The sequence below is a fragment of the Neoarius graeffei genome, chromosome 12, assembly GCF_027579695.1.
Source record: "Neoarius graeffei isolate fNeoGra1 chromosome 12, fNeoGra1.pri, whole genome shotgun sequence".
Taxonomy (NCBI): Eukaryota; Metazoa; Chordata; class Actinopteri; order Siluriformes; family Ariidae; genus Neoarius; species Neoarius graeffei.
The window spans coordinates 36,648,166-36,673,014 of NC_083580.1; the positions used below are offsets into that span (position 1 = coordinate 36,648,166).

The 24,849-nt window shown below is 44.2% G+C and overlaps 1 protein-coding gene across 11 annotated transcripts in view; it reads left to right on the forward strand.

The window, feature by feature from the left end:
- The window catches only part of fnip1 (folliculin interacting protein 1), a 342,414-nt gene that overhangs the window by 141,002 nt on the left and 176,563 nt on the right, over window positions 1–24,849 (forward strand). For all 11 annotated transcript variants that reach the window (XM_060935844.1, XM_060935846.1, XM_060935845.1 and 8 more), the window contains 2 exons: window positions 260–395; window positions 20,763–20,964. In XM_060935844.1, coding sequence (XP_060791827.1) covers window positions 260–395; window positions 20,763–20,964 — 338 coding nt within the window. The remainder of the gene's footprint in view (window positions 1–259; window positions 396–20,762; window positions 20,965–24,849) is intronic.

Consider the following 24,849-nt stretch of genomic DNA (forward strand, 5'->3'; position numbering starts at 1 on the left):
AGACAATGAACTTGGTTAACTCTGCTGTATCTTAAATCAATTTACTAGAAGTTATTCCTGTGGTTTCTGTGGTTTTTTTTTTTTTTTTTAGCTATAGTTGATGAATTGGAGTAAGGACTAAATACTGTTTTGATTTACCAATATTAGATGAAACCCAATATTCCAACCAATTTGGGGCAAATTTGTGTGCTATGTATATGACGCAACCTGTATTAAGCTTGGACACTCACTCACTGACTCTATTTACTTCTTTCTACAGCATCTCTGAGTAGTCTACTGATCACACCATTCTCGTCACCTGGCTCTTCTTTCACCAGTAGCTGTGCCAGTAGCTACCAACGCCGCTGGTTACGTAGCCAGACCACCAGCTTGGAAAATGGAGTCTTCCCCCGATGGTGCGAATGCTGCAAGCAGTATACATACAGACACTTAACAGTCTTACTCAAAGACATGCCCTTTGCTTCATCCCATCTCTAGAGACAAACAAATTTTTTGCTTTTTCTTTCTTTGCTTCATAAACGGAGATGCAAAGTCCTTGCTTTTTGGCGAAATATGCATTTTGAGATCAGAATAGGTCACCTATGAGAATCATGTGGATTCAGTAAGAGGATGGGGGAGAGTATCCACAAGCAGAAAAATGTTCTTGCAAGGGAGCATTTCTGCTCTGTGAGCACATACAACAGTCATAAATACATCCTCAAAACCACATTTTTGCACATGGAACAGAAATGCTCCCTCACAAACACACTTTTCTCCTCTCGCGTTGTGTTCTTTGCACTCGTATCACATGCACACACATGGTTTTTATGTGCTCGTGTTTCGAGACAAATTAAATGCCAGACTTGATCCAGGTGCAGGATAATGAGAAGAGCTTCTCATCTTCAGCAGTACTTTTACTTCATTTTAACTCCAAAATTAATCAATAATAAACATCATACATGGTCACAGCTGATTTTTGCTCTGCATAGGACCTAGTCAAGTCAGTTTATTTGTATAGTGCTTTTAACAAAAGACGTTGCAAAGCAGCTTAACAGAAAAATAAAGACTTTAAACATATGAACAAATTTTATCCCTCATAAATCTATTTATTCCTAATGAGCAAGCCTGAGGTGATGGTGGCAAGGAAAAACTCCCTCAGACGAGGGGAAGAAACCTTGAGAGGAGCTGGAGTCAAAAGCGAATCCATCCTCATTTGGGTAATAACAGATAGTGTGACTACTTGCTTCTATAACTGTGTCCTATATAGTCACAAAGTACTATTGTGTAACCAGGAAATTCATTAGAGTTTTAGCATGAAGCCTATTTTGTTGAAGTTATCAGCTGTTTATTGATGGAAACGAGTACAAAACTGTTCATGACAACTGTCCAGCCATCTTCTAAGTGCATCTTTGGACTATCTATCTGGGGCCATCCTCCACAGGAGTGATGTGATGAGACTCCAGCCAGAAGTAGGGCATCAGGATGGATCAGGTAGGTCTGAAAAGCAGGAGAGGCCAGCATCACTGGCATCTCAGGATTGACATACAACTTAAGAAAGAGAGAGAGGTTGTTAAGTCTGCCCATTATCAACTAATGGATAAGAACAGTATACATTGTGTGCTGAGTGCAAGCAGGGACTCTGGCAAGACAATGACCTCATAAATAAAAGGGAGAGCCAGAAGGTAATACAGGCTTGAGGGAGCCCTGGGACATAAAACAGCCAGCCACTCCAATAGCAAAAAACTTGAGTGAACAGACCAAAGCGGTAAAACATCCATTTCTTTATTCAAATAATACAGTTAACCCTCTGGGGTCGAGAGCTTTGCCGGCAAAGCTTGGCAGGTTTAAAATAAGTAGGTAATGTATCTTCGGGAGTATGGGGTTCGGGGCTCTTTGCTAAGGGCTGTCCAGTCCCTGTACGAACGGAGCAGGAGTCTGGTTTGCATTGCCGGCAGTAAGTCAGACCTGTTCCCAGTGCATGTTGGACTCCAGCAGAGCTGCCCTTTATCACCGGTTCTGTTCATAATTTTTATGGACAGAATTTCTAGGTGCAGCCAGGGGCCGGAGGGAATCCTGTTTGGGAACCACAGGATTTCATCTCTGCTTTTTGTGGATGATGTTGTCCTGTTGGCTTCTTCAAACCAGGACCTTCAGCATGCACTGGGGCAGTTTGCAGTCAAGTGTGAAGCGGCTGGGATGAGAATCCATCTAGTGACCGCTGATGAAAAAACTGAATTGTGTTCATTAACCTATGCATATTGTTACACAAATTACGACTTTTAATAAAGCCAGTTTGGTCCTCCTTAATAAGCAGGGGGAGTAAACCCTCTAGCTGCATAGCAAGCATCTTTGAGAGGAGCTTCAGATCTATGTTTAATAGCAAGATGGGCTATAGGAGGCACAATCCTCAGGCTGTTTATCCTTCTTTAAAATTAAGGAAATATTAGCTTCCCTCCAGAACATGGGTGGAACACTCTTTTCAAAAGAATCATTATACATGTTTAGCAGAGGATCAACTAAAAGGTTTTGAAACTCTTTGTAGAACTCAGTACTGCGAGTGTCTGGTTCAGCAGCTTTTTCAGATTGCATCCCTTTAATAGCATGCAATATCTCTTACTTAGACATAGGAGCATTGAGGGTAGATTTCTTATCATCTGATAGACTGGGCAAATTAAGTGAAGAGAAGAAATGTTCCATTAACTCTGGGGCATCAGCTTGCAACTCTTATAAAATTTTCATAAAAGTTCCAAAATGTCATTAATAGTTGTAGTATCAAATGACTGAATACCATGACAATTTGTAATTGAAGAAATAATGTGGGAATCAGCCTTTTTCTTTTTTTAGGTAAGCCAAGTATTTACCTGCTTTATCACCATGTTTGTGCATTTTTGCTTCTTTGTTTGGCGAATTGAATTTTGCCTTCTGTGTGTTTTCATTATAGGGTAGTCACACTAGAGGCGGAATGAGCCGGAATGCCGTCGGAATGAAAATTCTTCGTGTATTCCGGGATATTCGAAGTGCATTCTAAAAATTCTGACTGCATTCTGAGTGCATTCCAAACATTCGGGCCCATTCTTCTGGCCGGCCCAAATGTTTTGCTCATGCTCAAAACATTTGAAGTGCATTCGAAGAGGAGAAATATCGAACGGCATTTGAAGTGTATTCTAACTGCATTCTGACTGCATTCTAAATATTCTTACGGTATTCCAACAGCATTCGAAACATTCTGATCGTGTTCGAGGTAAAAATCGAAATTGCAAGCCACTTCAAATCCTGCCAGAATGTCCCGAATGAGCCGGAATGTTGTCGGAATGAAAATTCTTCATATATTCCGGGATATCTGAAGTACATTCTAAGTATTCGAGCTGCATTCTCTTTGAATTCTTAGATGTTCGAAACATATTTGGCGGCTATTCCGGGAGCGTTCTGACTGCATTTGAGATGAATTCGTATAGCATTCGAGGCACCTTCCAACCAAACTTTGGGTGGTATTCGGGCAGCACTCGAACCACACTCATACGGCATTCAAAGTGCATTCTTAATATTCTTACTGCATTCTAGGTATTCCTACTGTGTTCCAACTACATTTGAGCTGCATTCGAAAGCTAATACACCCAGAATGTCCAAGAATCATTTGAGGTGGGTTTGAAGTGCATTCTAAGTATTCAAACAGCATTCTTACAAAGCTGTAAGAATGTTGGTCAGTTTGAAATTCCCGCCCGAATGTGGCATGAATTTTGAAAAATTTTTCATTATGGCTGGTTCTGCTTGATTCCTGCTAATTCCGAATAAGTGTGATGGGACCTTTAAGATGGAGTCTAGTGAGGAGCGGAGTGCTGAAATTTCTTTAAGCTTTTTTGGAGATGGATTCTTAATAAAGTCTTTCTCTGCAAGTTGAAGTTTAGAGTGGTGCTTGAAAGTTTGTGAATCCTTTAGAATTTTCTATACTTCTGCATAAATATGACCTAAAACATCAGATTTTCACACAAGTCCTAAAAGTAGATAAAGAGAACCCAGTTAAACAAATGAGACAAAAATATTATACTTGGTCATTTATTTATTGAGGAAAATGATCCAATATTACATATCTGTGAGTGGCAAAAGTACAGTATGTGAACCTCTAGGATTAGCAGTTAATTTGAAGGTGAAATTAGAGTCAGGTGTTTTCAATCAATGGGATGACAATCAGGTGTGAGAGATCCCTGTTCTTTAAATAAAACAGGGTGCCCAATCAAAGTCTGATCTTCACAACACGTTTGTGGACGTGTATCATGGCATGAACAAAGGAGATTTCTGAGGACCTCAGAAAAAGCCTTGTTGATGCTCATCAGGCTGGAAAAGGTTACAAAACCATCTCTAAAGAGTTTGGACTTCACCAATCCACAGTCAGATTGTGCACAAATGGAGGAAATTCAAGACCATTGTTGCCCTCCCCAGGAGTGGTTAACCAATAAAGATCACTCCAAGAGCAAGGCGTGTAATAGTCAATGAGGTCACAAAGGACCCCAGGGTAACTTCTAAGCAACTGAAGGCCTCTCTCACATTGGCTAATGTTCATGAGTCCCCCATCAAGAGAACACTGAACAACAGTGGTGTACATGAATGAATGAATGAATGAACCCTTTATTATCACTGTACCAGCGAAATTGACCATCAACCTGTCCTTACTTACATACATACATACATACATACACATGGGAGTAGACAAGACAGGGATAAAAGAAAAATACTAGTAACATGAGGAGAGGGGAGGAGAAAAAAAAGCAACCCCCACACTATGCTCCTGTGAAGAGTACAGTGTGGGAACATTAAAAAAAAATCTCAGCACATAAGCACAAATAACACAAGTACACTCTGCAACATGAAAACTCAGGACTTGAGGGGGAGAGGGGGGGCAATCAGGGGTGGGGGGTAAAAGGGGGGGAGGGGAGGAGGTAGAGGTAACCCAGCACAAGCAAGCAGCCATCTGCTCCTGCAGCCATGATGGTGCTGGTCACACACCCGCTTGTCACACTGGGGGTGAAAAACAGCGACCGCGGGAAAAGGGGGGAGGAATACGAGAGAGTCTAACAGCAGTGACCTCCAGGGGGAATTGTTGCTCCAGCAACGGCCTTGGCCAAGGCCAGTGCTGGCTTGGAGAGCCGAAACAGATAAGATTGTTTGGTCTTTGGGTCAAGCAGCCACATTCCTTTAATGCCTACTCTGATAGTCCACACTGGTCCCCCAAATCCATTTTCCTTTGCAAAGCCGAAAGCTTCTCCAAAATGATGTCCATATTGCGGTTCAAGTTCTGAATAGCCACAGTCTGAGTGCCGACAGTTCTGCCCACCGCTTCAGTCATGTCGGGCAGCTTTATTGGGCTTTGAACAGCTGTCACTGTTTTCCGATTTCCTCGATAAACCAGGGCAATGCCTAATCCAATCAGCAAAAGTCCTGTAATCATGGTTCCGAATAGGTAGATGTCTTCAATGTCCTCCACAGAAAGAACCACCAGGCACACGACCTGCCACTTCTCCCATGCGTCTATCGTGTAGCCAGCTGCGAACGTTCCGGCAGGACAGGCTGGTTCCCCTGAACCCAGGCTTCTCGTCGAGAAGATTGTGTCAATTGCGTGAAGAGACCAGTTTATCAATTCCATGTTTTTTAGTTTGGAGAGCAGTGCAGAGAGAGTCTCTCAGAAGTATAGACACTAGACAGACGAGACAGCAGAAGCAGGAAAGATAAGGGAAGGGAGAGACAGAGAATGCGACCGCCTTCTGCGAGAGCACGGAGAAGTAGTACATGGCAGGGTTATAAGGAGAAAGCCACTGCTCTCCAAAAAGAATATTGCTCCTCATCTGCAGTTTTGCTAAAGATCACGTGGACAAGTCAGAAGGCTATTGGAAAAAATGTTTTGCGGATGGATGCAACCAAAATAGAACATTTGGGTTTAAATGAGAAGCATTATGTTTGGAGAAAGGAAAACATTGCATTCCAGCATAAGAACCTTATTCCATCTGTGAAACATGGTGGTGGTAGTATCATGGTTTGGGCCTGTTTTGCTGCACCTGGGGCAGGATGGATCAACAGGTTGATGGAACAATAAATTCTGAATTATACCAGCGAATTCTAAAGGAAAATGTCAGGACATCTGTCCATGAACTGAATCTCAAGAGAAGGTGGGTCATGCAGCAAGACGACGACCCTAAGCACACAAGTCATTCTACCAAAGAATGGTTAAAGAAGAATAAAGTTAATTTTTTGGAATGGCCAAGTCAAAGTCCTGACCTTAATCCAATTGAAATGTTGTGGAAGGACCTGAAGCGAGCAGTTCATGTGAGGAAACCCACCAACATCCCAGAGTTGAAGCTGTTCTGTACGGAGGAATGGGCTAAAATTCTTCCAAGGCGGTGTGCAGGACTGATCAACAGTTACTGGAAATGTTTAGTTGCAGTTATTGCTGCACAAAGGGGTCACACCAGATACTGAACGCAAAGGTTCACATACTTTTGCCACTCAGATCTATAATATTGGATCATTTTCCTCAATAAATAAATGACCAATTATAATATTTTTCTCATTTCTGCTTAACTGGGTTCTCTTTATCTACTTTTAGGACTTGTGTGAAAATCTGATGTTGTTTTAGGTCATATTTAGGCAGAAATATTGAAAATTCTAAAGGGTTCACAAACTTTCAAGCACCACTGTAGATTCTAAAATCTGCCTTTGTTCTGCTTGCTTATGCCTTCTACTAGATGTGTAAGATATGATAAGATCTCTTGATGAGGCTTTGGATGTTTCCCATAGCAGTGATGGGTCATCTGTAGAGGGTAAGTTAATAGACAAAAATGACTTAAATTCTTCTGTGAAATAAGCTATGAACTTATGAGCCTTCAAAATTAGAAGGTTGAGCATCCAATGTCTTTTCTTAGTAAGTTGGTTCTTGAGGCTAAATTGGAGGAATAGAGCGACATGGTCTGATATGACTATATTCCCTATGGAGCTATTAAAAATTGATTGCAACAATATTTTTTGGGTAAAGAAAATATCTATTCTCATATAGCATTTATGAACTTTTGGGGGAAAAAAGAATACTCTTTATCTGCAGGGTGCAAAGCCCTCCATACATCTATAAAATCCAGATTTCACAGAGGGCATTAATAGCCCTTGCCTGAGGGGAGAGAGGCTGTTTGCTCAAGGAGAATTTATCCATAGTCGGGCTTAAATGGCAATTACAATCTCTAACAAATGAGTTCTTGACATTAAGGTCAGACAACTTGGCGAATGTAGTAGTTAGAAAATCACTTGGATGGCCTGGGGGGTAGTAGATATTTATAATAGCAATCTCTTCTCCATATAAAACCCCTTGCACAATTAATTAGTGTCCACCTGTATCCTTAATGCAATTTACAAGTTGAAATAGCATGTTTTTCCTAAATAAAATAGCCGCACCTCTACTCCTTGACGTGAATGGAAAAAAAAAACCTGTCCAAACCCCCCTTGTTGTAATTTTAGATGTTCCTTATCACTTAAATGAGTCTCCTGTAACAGTGCTATTTGAATCCCCTCTCTTTTGAGGTACAGTAAGTCAAGACCTTTCTCCATCTAACAGGTGTGTGGATGCCATTAACATTCCAGGTGCATAAGTTCAACGTTTGCACAGTCATCCAGATTGAAATGAAATATTTCATGAGCACTTAATCCATCTATAAATTGTCACATCATTCAAGTAGAATGTGAGCCAAGTAAAAAAAACAAACAAACAGTATAGATAACAAAAATGTGAACACAAGGTGAAATTTGCCTAACATTGGCAGCAAACTAAAGCACTATCTTTCTCTTAACTAGAGAACAGAAGAGTGCAAGGGCCCTTGGATGACAATAGAAAACTACACCAACTGCTGAAGAAGCAGTGAGGTGACGCCCTGGGTTTAACCTACTATATAAACTTGAGTTAGTAATAACCCTTTATAACAACTTTAAGGCCACCAGCCTATGTACCATCAGTTACTAATGTGTTTCCCATCTAAAACAAGCAAATGAGAAAGAACCTACTGCACAAGTCCAAATCTAGAGACAGTCCGAAGTTCACACATTACCGACAGCAGTCACATCCAACAAGTCAATATATCGCTCCACTTCAGCCGGGTCGTGAAACGTCTTGGTGGAGCCAAGTGACCCTGGGTGTTCTTGGTAGGTGACTCCCGAGTGACACTGGGTAGAACTGGCTATACTCTGCACAAATGGATTTCAGGCTTTTATTCACATTATCAAATCGTTTGCGCCTGCAAAGAATAGCCATAAAGAAATTCTGGAAAATCATCACTGTGGCGTTCTCACGTCCAAGTGCTAGAGCTTGATCTAAATCTGAGTGCAAGATTTTCTCCATCTCCCTTGATGCATCCATCACACACACTGTTTATCCAGAAAGTTATGGAATCTCACCCGGACAGGTCGTGGTCTTGCCAGAGGGGGAGGTTTGGGAGCCAAGGAGCGGTGTGCTCTCTCCAGCTTCAATCTTCCTGTCTTCGTCTCGATGTTTAGGATTTTCGGCAGTCAGGTCTCAAAAAACTGTGTCGGATCATTGCACTCAACATCCTCTGGAAGCCCAACAATGTGTATGTTTATTTTTGTTTGTTTGTTTGTTTTGTTCCTCCTACCATGGTTCTCCAGGTCATCAGTGTGTTCACTCATGTCGCACGCCTGTTTTTCCAGCATAATCAGTTTGTTAATGACAGGATCGACAGTGTCTTCCAGTGTTGAGGTTCATGTCTCCGCTTCGGAGAGCCACTTTTCATGGCTGTCAAGTTCTTCCCATTGCATTTGCAACAACTGTGACAATGGCCCAAGCTTTTCATCAATGACTTTTGAGATGTCAGCTGTTCTCAGAAATCACTTCGTGAAGTGCTGATTCAGGTGCGCTAACGTCAGCGTCAGCACTAGTGTTAGCTTCTTCACTAGCTTATTGGCTAAGCTCTTCTAGTTTGTTGGATTTTGTGTTTCTTCTCTACAGCATGTTGTTGGACTGTCTCAAAAAGTAATTATTGATACTCATTACGAGTTGTGGACTTGCAAGAGGTTGTGAGATGCAGTGTTTGTTGGTTATAATGTAAAAAATCAACGTAGTGACGCAACAGCTCGACTAAACCTGACCTCTCTTCAAGCCGCCATCTTGAGAACACCCATCACCTTTTCTTTTAACAATACTCTGTAAGAATTTGGAAACTAAGGGCACTAATTGAAATTCTTTCACATTCTTGCTTGATATGAGTTCAGTTGTTCAACAGTACAGTGTATCCATTGTCATATTTTCAATGAGAGGCAGGCAGGCCAGTTTAACACTCACTCTTTTTTACTATGAAGCCACGCTGTTGTAACACGTACAGAATGTGGCTTGGCATTGTCTTGCTGGAATAAGCAGGGATCTCCCTGAAAAAAAGGTCTTCTTTTTGTGTTCTATTCAATTTAATATATAGATGCATTTCAAAAAATGAATATCATGAAAAAGTTCTTTTTTTGTCATTTAATTCAAAAGGTAAACTTTCATATACAGTGGTGCTTGAAAGTTTGTGAACCCTTTAGAACTTTCTATATTTCTACATAAATATGACCTAAAACATCAGATTTTCACACAAGTCCTAAAAGTAGATAAAGAGAACCTAGTTAAACAAATGAGACAAATTTATTATACTTGGTAATTTATTTATTGAGGAAAATGATCCAATATTACCTATCTGTGAGTAGCAAAAGTGTGTTAACTTTTGCTTTCAGTATCTGGTGTGACTGGCGGCACGGTGGTGTAGTGGTTAGCACTGTCACCTCACAGCAAGAAAGGTCCTGGGTTTGAGCCCAGTGGCCAGCAAGGGCCTTTCTGTGTGGAGTTTGCATGTTCTCCCTGTGTCTGTGTGGGTTTCCTCCGGGTGCTCCGGTTTCCCCGGTAACAGTTCCTGATGTGAGTGGAGCACAGAAACACAGCAGGCGAGAGTTGATGTTTACACAAAACACTTTATTTAGCTTTTCAGCTTTCTTTCACTCACTCACTCACTCACTCACTCATGCATGTGTTGTGGTCGGGGAGAGAGCCCCTTTTTTCTGCTCTCTCTCTCTCCTTTTATGCTCCTGACCTGTAACAAACAGACGTACATTAATTAACACCAAGTGGAATAACTTAGCCACTTGCCTTCCCTGAGCCCACCCTCCATTCACAGACTGCTGCTTGGCCACGCCCCGGCTGCCACATCCCCCTCCACCATCCGACTCAGGCCGGGGAGCCGTTCGGCCTGAAGCTGACCCCCCCCCCCCCCCGATGGGACAGGAAGTCCGCCACCACCATCTGTGCCCCCGGCCTGTGGATCACCTCAAACTTAAATGGCTGGAGGGCGAGATACCAGTGGGTGATCCCTGCATTTGGCATCCTTCATGTGGTGGAGTCACTGGAGGGGCATGTGGTCCAAACAGAGGGTGAAAGGGCGTCCCAGCAGGTAGTATCAGAGGGTGAGGACCGCCCACTTGATGGCGAGACACTCCTTCTCGATTGTGCTGTACTTGCTTTCGCGCATTGACAGTTTCTGGCTGATGTACAGCACGGGGCGCTCCTCGCTCTCCACCTCCTGGGACAAAACGACCCCCAGCTCTCTGTCCGATGCATCAGTCTGCAAAATAAAGGGGAGAGAGAAGTCAGGGGAGTGTAAAAGTGGCCCCCACACAGTGCAGCTTTTACCTCAAAGAAGGCCTGTTGGCACTGCTCCATCCACTGGACCAGATCTGGAGCCCCCTTTGTAGTGTGATCAGTTAGCGGGCTGGTGACATCCGAATAATTAGGCAGAAACCTACGATAATAGCCAGCCAGCCAGCCCCAAGAACCGTCTCACCTCCTTTTTGGTCTTGGGCCTTGGGCAGGCTGCAATCGCTGCAAGCTTGTTAATTTGGGGACGCACTTGCCAATGGCCCAAGTGGAACCCCAGATACTGTACTTCCACCCACCCAATCGCACACTTTTTCGGGTTAGCTGTGAGGCCCGCTCACCTCAGCAACTTTAGAACGGCCCTCAGGTGTTCCAAGTGCCGCGGCCAATCATGACTGTAGATTATTATGTCATCTAGATAGGCGGCCCCGTAGACAGCATGAGGGCGGAGGACCCTGTTCATAAGCTGCTGTAACGTAGTGGGCACCCAAAACAACCCAAAAGGGAGTGTGACAAATTGGTGTAAACCAAACGGTGTGGAAAAAGCTGTTTTCTCTCGGGATAGAGGAATCAAGGAGATCTGCCAATATCCCTTTGTTAGATCCAGTGTCGAATAAAAGCGAGCAGTGCCTAACCGATCAAGCAACTCATCAATGCGAGGCATTGGGTATGCGTCAAATTTAGACACCGCGTCGACCTTCCTATAGTCCACACAGAACCGGACCAACCCGTCGGTCTTGGGAACCAGGACCACTGGGCTGTTCCAGTCAGTGTGGGACTCCTCGATTTATGCCCATTTCAAGCATGGCGTTGAGTTTGTCCCGAACCACCTTTTTCTTGTGTTCAGGCAAGCGATAAGGGCTGCTATGCACTACTAGCCTGGCCCGCCCATCCTAAGCGTGACGCAACACGAGGGCCTGTTCCGAGCTTAGTCTGGCCAGGCAGGCTATCTACAGCATTTCCAAGCTCCCGAAAAATTGGGAACCAATCAACTTTGAGCATCTCCAACGGCCCTGGGTAGAGGCGTGTTCAAGGCAGTGACGTAGTAGAACTGCGACCAGAAGCCATAGATTGTTTACAGAATCTATGCCGGAAGCGCTTCATTCACATCACGAACATGGAGCAGCGGCAAGCCTTTAACACAGCGGTAGATGCTGTATTGAAAGCATTCAACGGGAAGTTCTCATTGAAAATGGAGCAAAGAGCAGCCCTGGAGGTATTTATTGAAAGGAAGGACGTTTTCGCCTTGCTCCCGACCGGCTTCGGTAAGAGTTTAATCTACCAGTTAGCCCCGTCGCGTCGCATACGTCAGAGGAAAGAGTGATGTGATTGGTTTAAGCTTCGTCACAGCCTTTTCTGGCTTCGACCAGTAGCAAACTGAGGCATTTCAGGGAGGCGGGTCAACCACGGGTTCTGGGAAACGGTTTGGCTTAATAGCTTGGCCAGACCAAATGCTCGGAGAGCTTTGAAGTCGCGTTAGCCAGGCTAATGCACTACCACCCCCAGGGGCGTTTCAATGTGGTGTTCTGAGGTGGGTATGACCAGGAAGGAGCGAGAACACGTCGGAAAATTCCTTTTGCAACTGGGCTACCTCCGTGAGTTGGGCCAGTGAGAGGTGGTCTCCACAAGGGACTGGAGTGGGCCGAGATGTTATCTTTTTCACCTCCGGCCCCAGCTCCGCCTTCTCCGGGACTACTGACACCAACGCCACGAGAACCCCCTCATTCCAGCATTTTAAAAGGTTGAGGTGGTAGATTTGCAGTGCCCCACCCCATCCATTCACCTCACCTCATAGTCGATGTCCCCGACTCGCCGTGTGACCTCGAAGGGCCCTTGCCACTTGGCAACTAATTTAGAACTCGACGTGGGAAATAATACGAGCACTTTGTCTCCCGGCGTGAACTCTCTAAGGCGCGTGCCCCTGTCATACAGCCAGCTTTGACATTCTTGTGCCTGCCGCAAATTCTCCTGGGTTAGGTGCGTGAGGGTGTGGAGTTTTGCGCACAGGTCAAGAACGTACTGGATTTCGTTTTTACTAGGTGACGGTTCCTCCTCCCAATTTTCCCGTAGCACGTCCAGAATGCCACGCGGCTTACGCCCATATAATAATTCAAACGGAGAAAACCCCGTGGAGGCTTGCAGGACCTCTCGTACTGCGAATAACAGGGGCTCGAGCCACTTATCCCAATTACGTGCATCTTCACCTGCGAATTTCCGGATTATGTTCTTGAGTGCTTGGTTAAATCACTCTACTAAGCCATCTGTTTGTGGGTGATAGACATGGGTGCGGATAGACTTGATCCCCAGTAACCCGTACAGTTCGCGCAGTGTGCGTGACATAAACGAGGTGCCTTGGTCTGTCAGGATTTCTTTTGGAATCCCGACCTGGGAGATAAAGCGGAAGAGCGCTTCCGCAATACTGCGTGCTGAGATATTGCGGAGAGGCACTGCTTCTGGATATCACGTTGCATAGTCCACTAGAACTAAAATAAAGCAATATCCCCGTGCTGACCGATCTAAAGGCCCGACAAGATCCATCCCAATTCGCTCAAACGGGGTCTCGATTAGAGGAAGAGGGTGCATCGGCACTTTTGGAGTGGCCGCAGGATTTACTAATTGGCATTCACGGCATGCTGGACATCCCCGCGAATCCCTGGCCAATAGAACCGGGCCATTATTCAGGCTAGTGTTTTATCTTGCCCTAAGTGTCCAGCCATGGGATTAAAGTGAGTCGCATGGAATACGAGTTCCCTTACGGTTCTTTGGGATTAACAACTGGGTTATTCGTTCATTAGTTTGAGTGTCTACAATCTATCCTTAATAATAGAAAAATAGGGGAAGGACGGGGTGGCGTTTGGCTGGAGCGTTTGACCATCGATTACTCTCACTTGGTTAAACGCATGCCGCAGAGTCTCGTCTCGCGACTGCTCTAATGGAAAATCCGTGAGGGATTCCCCAATAGAAGGAGGGGCCTGCTGCTCCTCACTCTGACGCGGAGATGACATAGACGGCTCTGTGACAGCTGCTCCCGCCAATGCAACACTGGGACCTTCCCCTGCTGAACTACAGCAGGGCCCACTCTTCACTAAATGACTCATTAACTCCCCAAATCCCGGCCAGTCAGTCCCCAAAATTATCGAGTGGGTAAGGCGAGGATTAACCACCACCTTTACTCTAAATTTTTGCCCTCAAAAAAGAATGTGGACCGACAATAAAGGGTAGTTGTGAATATCCCCGTGCACACACAACACCTTCACCAACTGTGCTCCCCCCAATGCCTCGTCTTGCACCAGGCTTTGGTGAATTGAGGCCTGATTACAGCCAGAGTCCACCAACGCCTGATCTGTATCCCCTTGGACACTCACCGGTATGCGATACGCTCCAGCCTGATTGAGGGCGGCTCCTGGTGCGTCGGGGATCTGAACCACCGCGCCCATCTCCATTGCCGAGCACTGCTGTTGGAGGTGGCCCGGCTCCCCGCAGCGCCAGCAAACCGGCCCGGGCTTCCTCTCTGCACCGGCGCTCTGGGGCTCACTCACCTGAGGGGGGGAAGAGACAGACACAGAAGGGGGAAACGGGAGGGCACCGCGGGTGCGGCGGGCCAGCTGGGGTGGAGCCGGCCCCCGTCTCCACGGTGGGGGAACGGGGCGATGACGGGACACAGAAGGAGAGAGAGAGGGCAGAAGAGGATGTCCGCTGTCCTGCCGTTGGAACAGCCACCAAATGGTCCTCCACCAGCTCGATGGCCTGATCCAGCGACACTGGGCGGTGGCACTGGACCCACTCTGCAGTCCCTTCCAGTAGACGGGCGATGAACTGCTCCAGTACCACCTGATCGATGATTCCCTCGGCGTCACGGTTGTCGGCCCTCAACAGCAGGCGTCCCGGAGTTGCTGGCCAAACGCGAACGGCCGGCCGACTTCCTCCAGGCGCAGAGCGCGGAAGCGCTGTCGCTGCTGTTCGGGGGTGCGCCCCACACACTGGAGGACGGCCCGGTGGAGGTCCATGGAGACCAGCCGGCGGTCAGCGGGGAGCTGTAGCACGGCCAGCTGTGCCTCGCCCGTTAGCAGGGGGAGGAGGCGCGCCGCACGCTGTTCCACCAGCCAGCCCGAGGCCTCTGCTGCTTGCTTGAAGAGCGTGAGGAAGGCCTCGGGGTCGTCATGCGGGCCCATCTAAGTTAGGGTGAGGGGGGGGAAGGGCCCGTGGAGGTGGTGGACCCCGCCGACGCGAGGAGGTGCCAGAACGCCTGTTGATCTTCCTGCTGTGCCAACACCAGGGCCTCGAATCATTGTTCTTGCTCCTTCTGGAGGGCGACTAGCGCCTGGTGCTGGCTCTGCTGGGCCATGGCGAGGGCGTGGACCAGGTCCGCGAAGGGGGAGGACTCCATGGGGCTGTTCTTTTTCTGTGCTCCGATCCCGGGTTTCGGCACCACTGTGACAGTTCGTATGAGTGGGAGGAGCACAGAAGGACGGCAGGCCAGAACTGAGTTCACAAAATTCGAAGCGCGCAGCAGGTGTTAGTACGCCCGTCATTATAGTGCGGACTTTCCATAGCATAGAAAATCGCTACGTTTCAATTTGTGTAACTGAACTTGTTTCATGTCACTGGTCATATAAACCTATGTAAACAGGAAAAACGTGGAAGAGTTTGGTCGCATCTAACTACAGCCCCAAAAAATACTATTGGCCATACTGAGCCTAGCTACATTGCTAACAGGAGTGACAGCGCATCTGACTGCGTCTGACTGACTGGGAGGTCGCGCAAAGCTCGGACAGGTACGGAGCAGCTCGTCTCAATTCACATAAGAGCATATTTCATTATGGAAGTACGGTGGACTGTTCCTTTAAAGAGAGTGTGCTCATAGATGTTGCGTGTGCATGTGAGTGCATACTTGTGAGAGAGTGTATGTGTGTATGCATAAATATGCATATGACTGTGTGTGTGAGTGTGCACAGAATTGTTGTATATGTTATATCATCAGACTCATGATATCCAATATTTTGTAAAGTTTCAGATCAATCCATCAATGAATTTAACATTTTTTCCCCATTTTCTGCTTGGCCAAATGGTGGCGCTGTGCTAGGCATCTGAATTACACATGTGAATATCATCACAATACACAATATTTTGTAAAGTGTCAGATCATTAAGTTAAGGCATTGCCAATTTCTGCCTCATTTCCTGCTTGGCCAGGTGGTGGCGCTATAACAGGCAGGCCCATTGGGCGTCAGGCTATCATAATACCTATTGAAGTAAGAAGTGTCCGACCATACAGTCAACGCACTGTGGCTTTCTGATATGTTTCCTGTTTATGTGGCAAGATATTAAGATCATAAGGCCATTTCAACATATTACAAGATATCAAAAATCCCTTTGCAATTTAATATCAACGACATCTTGGCATCACGTATAACAAATTTCACATGAATCTCATGAACCGTCTAGGAGGAGCATGTTAAAATTCATCATGTGTCAAAACACACATATTCAAAACCCTATTCTTTCCTTGGCCAGTTGGTGGCGCTATACCAGACAGGCCCATAACGGCTAAAGAGTATCAGAATCATATTACAAGATCAACATTCAGCAATATCTTGGCATATTATACGTTATAATATTTCAACATATTACAACATATCAAAAATCCCTTCGCAATTCAACTTCAGCAATATCTTGGCATCATGTTTGCCAAGTTTGACATGAATTTGATGAACCGTCTAGGAGGAGTATGTTAAAAAATGACCATATGTAATTTCACTCCAAATGGCCTTATGACGACATCATTCCAAAGTTCTACCCATTCATTTCAATGGGAAATGGAAAAAGGGGCGCTATGAAGTCCCTGGGCCATGCCCGGGGCCAAAAGTCTGTGGTTGAGTAGCGGTGACGATGACTGATGTGTGTATCAAATTTCATGAGTTTTCGTGCTTGGAAAATGCCTCAAATAAGGCCAAACGCGACAGAAAAATAATAAGAAGAATCCTTCGAAAAACAATAGGGTCTCGCACCGAACAGTGCTCGGGCCCTAATAATCCTTCGAAAAACAATAGGGTCTCGCACTGAACGGTGCTTGGGCCCGAATAATAATCCTTTGAAAAACAATAGGGTCTCGCACCGAACGGTGCTCGGGCCCTAAAAATGCTTGAAACATTTTAGTTAATGTGTAATGAGTCTAGAGCATATTAAATTTTCACTTTCTTAAATAACTGATTGAAAACATTGCACTTTTTTCACAATATTCTACTTTTTTTATTCACCTTTAGGTTGAAAAGGATTTGCAAATCACTACATTCTGTTTTTTTTTAAATTTACTTCTTATCAGAGGTGGAAAAACCCGGGTGCAGAAAGTAAAAACCCTGCCACATTTTTGCTCCAGCCAATTCAGTGAACCAGCTGATCCTAATTACCACATCCCCTAAGCCAGGTTGATGAGCTAATTGGTGAAATCACCTGTGTTGAGAGCACAGGCAGAAGGAAAACCTAAGCAGGACTTTTACTTTGTCAATCCAGTTTTTCCACCTCTGCTTCTTATCAAAAAAAAGTCAAAGTCCTTCCCACGCCTTACAGTACCTGGTATTCCTAGGCAGTCTCCCACTCAAGTACTAACCAGGCCCAACTCTGTATGGTGGCGCATCGGGCGGCGCCGATCTCCGTTTCCATAGCCCTCGGCCTCTCGTCTATTACATAGCTTGGGTTACAGTGGGGGGCTAGTCCTCTGGTAACCACGAGAGTTTAACTCCCCATGCACATCTGTATTGCAGCGTGCCTTGCCAGATGGTAGTAGGTACCATTTTTATGATGGTCTTTGGTATGACCCGACCGTGAATAGAACTCACGATCTCCCGATCGAGAGGCGGACACGCTACCACTAGGCCACTAGTCGGTTTCTGCTTCTTATACAGCTTCCCAACCTTTTTGCAATCCAAGTTGTATAGTATTGTTTGAATAATAGTCTAAGATGTCAAAAACGAATATTATCAGGTTTATGAAGTGTCCTTATGGATGTCTGAGGCTAACAGGATGATATTATAATAATAATAGTAGTAGTAGTAGTAGTACAACCCCAATTCCAAAAAAGTTGGGACAAAGTACAAATTGTAAATAAAAACAGATTGCAACAATTTACAAATCTCAAAAACTGATATTGTATTCACAATAGAACATAGACAACATATCAAATGTCAAAAGTGAGACATTTTGAAATTTCATGCCAAATATTGGCTCATTTGAAATTTCATGACAGCAACACATCTCAAAGTTGGAACAAGGGCAATAAGAGGCTGGAAAAGTTAAAGGTACAAAAAAGGAACAGCTGGAGGACCAAATTGCAACTCATTAGGTCAGTTGGCAACAGGTCATTAACATGACTGGGTATAAAAAGAGCAACTTGGAGTGGCAGCGGCTCTCAGAAGTAAAGATAGGAAGAGGATCACCAATCCCCCTAATTCTGCGCCGACAAATAGTGGAGCAATATCAGAAAGGAGTTCGACAGTGTAAAATTACAAAGAGTTTGAACATATCATCAGCTACAGTGCATACTATCATCAAAAGATTCAGAGAATCTGGAAGAATCTCTGTGCGTAAGGGCCAAGGCCGGAAAACCATACTGGGTGCCCGTGATCTTCGGGCCCTTAGACGGCACTGCATCACATACAGGCATGCTTCTGTATTGGAAATTACAAAATGGGCTCAGGAATATTTCCAGAGAACATTATCTGTGAACACAATTCACCGTGCCATCCGCCGTTGCCAGCTAAAACTCTGTAGTTCAAAGAAGAAGCCGTATCTAAACATGATCCAGAAGCGCAGACATCATCTCTGGGCCAAGGCTCATTTAAAATGGACTATGGCAAAGTGGAAAACTGTTCTGTGGTCAGACGAATCAAAATTTGAAGTTCTTTATGGAAATCAGGGACACCGTGTCATTCGAACTAAAGAGGAGAAGGACGACCCAAGTTGTTATCAGCGCTCAGTTCAGAAGTCTGCATCTCTGATGGTATGGGGTTGCATTAGTGCGTGTGGCATGGGCAGCTTACACATCTGGAAAGACCATCAATGCTGAAAGGTATATCCAGGTTCTAGAGCAACATATGCTCCCATCCAGACTACATCTCTTTCAGGGAAGACCTTCCATTTTCCAACATGACAATGCCAAACCACATACTGCATCAATTACAGCATCATGGCTGCGTAGAAGAAGGGTCCGGGTACTGAACTGGCCAGCCTGCAGTCCAGATCTTTCACCCATAGAAAACATTTGGTGCGTCATAAAACAGAAGATACGACAAAAAAGACCTAAGACAGTTGAGCAACTAGAATCCTACATTAGACAAGAATGGGTTAACATTCCTATCCCTAAACTTGAGCAGCTTGTCTCCTCAGTCCCCAGATGTTTACAGACTGTTGTAAAGAGAAAAGGGGATGTCTCACAGTGGTAAACATGGCCTTGTCCCAACTTTTTTGAGATGTTTGTTGTCATGAAATTTAAAATCACCTAATTTTTCTCTTTAAATGATACATTTTCTCAGTTTAAACATTTGATACGTCATCTATGTTCTATTCTGAATATAATATGGAATTTTGAAACTTCATCATTGCATTCCATTTTTATTTACAATTTGTACTTTGTCCCAACTTTTTTGGAATCGGGGTTGTAGTAGTAGTAGTCATAGTAGTAATTGTAATAATATGATGTATGGATGTGATTTTAGGTTTTTAAAAACTTCAGTAAACGCATGATGTTTCCAAAGTCATTGAGTAATCATGTTAAATAATTGTGATGTCAGTGTTGACCAAAATAATTGTGATTACGATTTTTGCCATAATCAATCAGCTGTATCCTCGGCTTGCCGATAAACACCCAGTCATTTTGTATCTATATATTTTCTATCTTTGATTAATATAATGCAGCCATTTACAACATTCAGCTGGTTTTAAAAGTTTGCTGTGAAAATATTTCTGACCTTAAATTTTCCTGGGAGAGCATGCCCCCGGAACCATGAGCTGTGGCAGGTTTTCTCCATCCACACGGTGTTCTCACATTTTTTTAACCCCTTACATGTCTGCTTCCCTGTATAAAACAACTTTCATGTAATTTAATTGAATTTAATTTAAAAGCAGTGCACAGCTGTGGTCTTGGAACAAGATAAACAAGAGGACATCCCTCGGGACTCCTTTTACGTTCAACCAGGTTTGTTGATGGTGGAGTGGCTGGCTACTTTATGTCCCAGGGCTCCCTCATGTCTGTGTTACCTTCTAGTTCTCCCTTTCATGCTGTCATAGTTAATCTTGCAAGAGTCCCTGCTTGCATTCAATGCAAAATGTATCCTGTTCTTAACCATTAGGTGACGATGGTCATACCTAACCACCTGTTGTTGTCGTCTTCGTCCCCCTCCCCATCTGTCTCTCTCTTTCGAGTTACATGTCGATCCTGAGACACCAGTGATGCTGACCTCTTCTGCTCTCTGGACCTGCTTGCTTGATACATTTTGATGCTCTACATCTGGCTGGAGTCTCATCACATTGCTCCTGTGGAGGATGGCCCCATATGGACAGTTGAAAGTCACACTTGGAAGATGGCTCTGGACACTTAAAATTTTATGATGGCTGAGGACTACAATTGCCATGATAACTTTAGCACTGCAGTTGTCATGAACAGTTTTGCATTCAAGTCTCCATCAATGAACAGCTGATAACTTCAACAAAATAGACTTGATGCTAAAACTACAATGAATTTCCTAGTTGCACAGTTGGACTTTGTGAGTATATAGGACACAGTTATAGAAGCAAGTTACTTATCATGCTATCTGTTATCACCCAATTGAGGATGGGTTCCCTTTTGAGTCTGCTTCCTCTCAAGGTTTCTTCCTCATGTTGTCTGAGGGAGTTTTTCCTTGCCACAGTCACCACAGGCTTGCTCATCAGGGATAAATTAGGGATAAAATTAGCTCATCTTTAATTTTCTGTAAAGTTGCTTTGCGACAATGGCTGTTGTTAAAAGCACTATACAAATAAACTTGACTTTTATCTGTGGTGCAGCTGGGAGAAAAGTGACTTAATGAGTACATGCTAACAAAAATAGACTACACAGCAGCATTGTTTTGTGTGTTTGGGTCTTATAGGTCTGTAGAGGAGAGCTTTAACATGTCAGATGAGAGTGGTGTCCCAAGCCTCGGCATAGCAAAGAAGAAGAAGATAGCCATTGGAGTCATCTTCCTCCTGCCACCCAGTGAGGATGAGAACAAGAAGTTCCAAGAGTTTTTCTTCTCCCATTTCCCCCTGTTTGAGAACCACATGAACAAACTGAAAAGTTCAATTGAACAGGTATGGCACATTCATCTTAGTAGGTATTAATTGTATGTGGCATATACATAAGATGCTACAGTATACAATATTTCAAGAGGATTATAGAGGATCAAGATGTTTATGGCATCATGGTAGGTTAATCAATAAATTGATTTATCATGACACAGGTTCTATTTTTTGTTTGTTTGTTTGTTTGTTTGTTTGTTTGTTTGTTTGTTTGTTTGTTTGTTTGTTTGTTTTAAACATTCTACACTAGGGCTCTCCAGTCATATTTGCAAGGGGCTGATGTGGTTGCAAATTTTCATTCAAACTTGGATAATTGCTCTACCACACAGTATATATTGAGACCATTCTGTGGTATGGCTAGTATACGCAAATAATCAAAAACTAAATTCAGCAGATCTGTGTAGGCTATCTGTAAACTTCGACCACCGCTGCAATTAAAGAGTTTGGGATGCTTGTTCCAAAAACAGTCTTCCTCAATGAATAATTGATGATGATAATGACATTTTCTGATTCTCATCTACCTAAGTACTGTTAACACTGTTTATCCTCATTCATTATTATTCTTATTTGGATAATGTGTGAGTTTAAACAAAAATGTGTTTACTAGTGCGTTTCCTCAAAAAATGGTGGCTTAGTAAAAAGCGTGTTAGATATCTTTCTCATGATTGCATCACAGTCCTTAACTCACATTTAAGGCTCATTTTCTCTGTACTTCTCTCCCAAAATGTCCAGAATGTATATGTCTATTTTCAAGCAGCAAGTAAATAGTCTGTTGGAAAGTCAACTGTGTAAGTCCTGTTATTTCGAATTACTGTTGACTATCTGTCAGCTCAGACCAGTCTGGTCATCCTCCTCTGAAGTCTGGTCAGCCTGCAGACCCTACACACAGACAGGATGGGTTTATTTATTTATTTATTTATTTATTTGTTTCACACAATTCCATGTAATCTCTAGAGGCTATTGTGTGTGAAATTCCCAGGAGATAAGCAGTTTCTGAAACACTCAAACCAGCCCATCTGGAACCAACAACCATCCCATGGTTAAATCACAGAGATCACATTTTCCCCCCATTTCTGATGTTTGACGTGAATATTAACTGAAGCTCTTGACCTGTATCTGCATGATTTTATTTACTGTGCTTGCTGCCACATGATTTGACTGATTGAATAACTGCATAAATGAGCAGGTGCACTGGTGTACCTATTAAGGTGGATGGTGAGTGTATACATACAGTAGAAGTATTTTCTGCTGTATGTACATTTTCAGCTTGAGCCTGCAACAGGAAAGAGTGCCGGTCCTTTGGAAGACGTCGTGTGTAGTTCCAATACCAAAAACCGCACGCCCCACTGAGTTTTATGGATATAGACCAGTGGCACTGACCTCTCACCTGATGAAGGCTCTGGAAAGACTTGTTCTGGCACATCTCCGCACACTGGTGGGGCCAGCTATGGATCCCCTGCAGTTTGCCTACCAGCCAGGCATCGGGGTGGAAGATGCAGTCATCTACCTGCTTCATAGATCTCTCTCTCATCTTGAAAATGCAGGAAGCACTGTTAGAATCATGTTATTTGATCTATCCAGTGCCTTCAACACCATCCAGCCGACTCTTCTGAGGAGAGCGCAGGGGTGGACCATCATCTTACCTCGTGGACAATGGACTATCTCACAAACAGACCACAGTATGTGAGACTAAAGGACTGTGTGTCAGACACCATTCTTTGCAGCACAGGGGCTCCACAGGGGACAATTCTGGCCCCATTTCTGTTCACACTTTACACTGCGGACTTTAGATACAATACAACTACCTGTCCTCTACAGAAGTTCTCTGATGACTCTGCTATTGTGGGCTATATCTTCGATGGTGATGATGGCGAGTACAGAGAATTGACAAGGAACTTTGTAGACTGGTGCCAATGAAACTCCCTCCAGATCAGTACAAGTAAAACCAAGGAACTGGTGGTGGACTTCTGCAGGACAAGGTTCTCTTCACCTACCCCGCTGAGCATTCAGGGAAAGGACATTGAGATCGTTAGGAGTTACAAGTACCTGGATGTTCATTTGAACAATAAACTGGACTGGACTGATCACACACATGCCCTGTACAAGAAAGGCCAGAGCAGACTCCATCTGCTGAGGAGGCTCAGGGCCTTTGGAGTACAGGGTCCACTTCTGGACTCTTTTTTATGACTCTGTGGTGGCATTAGCATTAGCCATATTCTATGGAGTTGTCTGTTGGGGAAGCAGTATCACAACAGCAGAGAGGAAAAAACTGAACAAACTGATTCAGACAGCAGGATCTGTCCTGGGCTGTGCACTGGACTCAGTGGATGTAGTGGGGGACAGGAGGATGTTGGCCAAGTTGTCATCCTTAATGGCGAACACCTTCCATCCACTGCAGGAGACAGTAGCAGCACTGGGTAGCTCCTTCAGTGACCGGTTCCTCCATCTGCGGTGTGTTAAGGAGAGATATAGCAGCTCCTTCCTCCCTACTGCTGTGAGACTGTACAACCGGCACCTCACCAAGCACAGTACCAGTCACTCCTCACAATAATGAACAATACTCTCCAGATCACTTCTACATCCATAGAAACCCCTCTGAACGTATACTGTGTGCACTGACTATCAGCATCAGTACAGTGGTGCTTGAAAGTTTGTGAACCCTTTAGAATTTTCTATATTTCTGCATAAATATGACCTAAAACATCATCAGATTTTCACACAAGTCCTAAAAGTAGATAAAGAGAACCCAGTTAAACAAATGAGACAAAAATATTATACTTGGTCATTTATTTATTGAGGAAAATGATCCAATATTACATACCTGTGAGTGGCAAAATTATGTGAACCTCTAGGATTAGCAGTTAATTTGAAGGTGAAATTAGAGTCAGGTGTTTTCAATCAATGGGATGACAATCAGGTGTGAGTGGGCACCCTGTTTTATTTAAAGAACAGGGATCTAACAAAGTCTGATCTTCACAACATGTTTGTGGAAGTGTATCATGGCATGAACAAAGTAGATTTCAGAGGACCTCAGAAAAAGTGTTGTTGATGCTCGTCAGGCTGGAAAAGGTTACAAAACCATCTCTAAAGAGTTTGGACTCTACCAATCCACAGTCAGACAGATTGTGTATAAATGGAGGAAATTCAAAACCATTGTTACCCTCCCCAGGAGTGGTCCACCAACAAAGATCACTCCAAGAGCAAGGCGTGTAATAGTCGGTGAGGTCACAAAGGACCCCAGGGTAACTTCTAAGCAACTGAAGGCCTGTCTCACATTGGCTAATGTTCATGAGTCCACCATCAGGAGAACACTGAACAACAATGGTGTGCATGGCAGGGTTGCAAGGAAAAAGCCATTGCTCTCCAAAAAGAACATTGCTGTTCGTCTGCAGTTTGCTAAAGATCACGTGGACAAGCCAGAAGACTATTGGAAAAATGTTTTGTGGATGGATGAGACCAAAATAGAACTTTTTGGTTTAAATGAGAAGTGTTATGTTTGGAGAAAGGAAAACACTGCATTCCAGCACAAGAACCATATTCCATCTGTGAAACATGGTGGTGGTAGTATCATGGTTTGGGCCTGTTTTGCCCAACCTGGGGCAGGATGGATCAACAGGTTGATGGAACAATAAATTCTGAATTATACCAGCGAATTCTAAAGGAAAATGTCAGGACATCTGTCCATGAACTGAATCTCAAGAGAAGGTGGGTCATGGAGCAAGACAATGACCCTAAGCACACAAACTGTTCTACCAAATAATGGTTAAAGAAGAATAAAGTGAATGTTTTGGAATGGCCAAGTCAAAGTCCTGACCTTAATCCAATCGAAATGTTGTGGAAGGACCTGAAGCGAGCAGTTCATGTGAGGAAACCCACCAACATCCCAAAGTTGAAGCT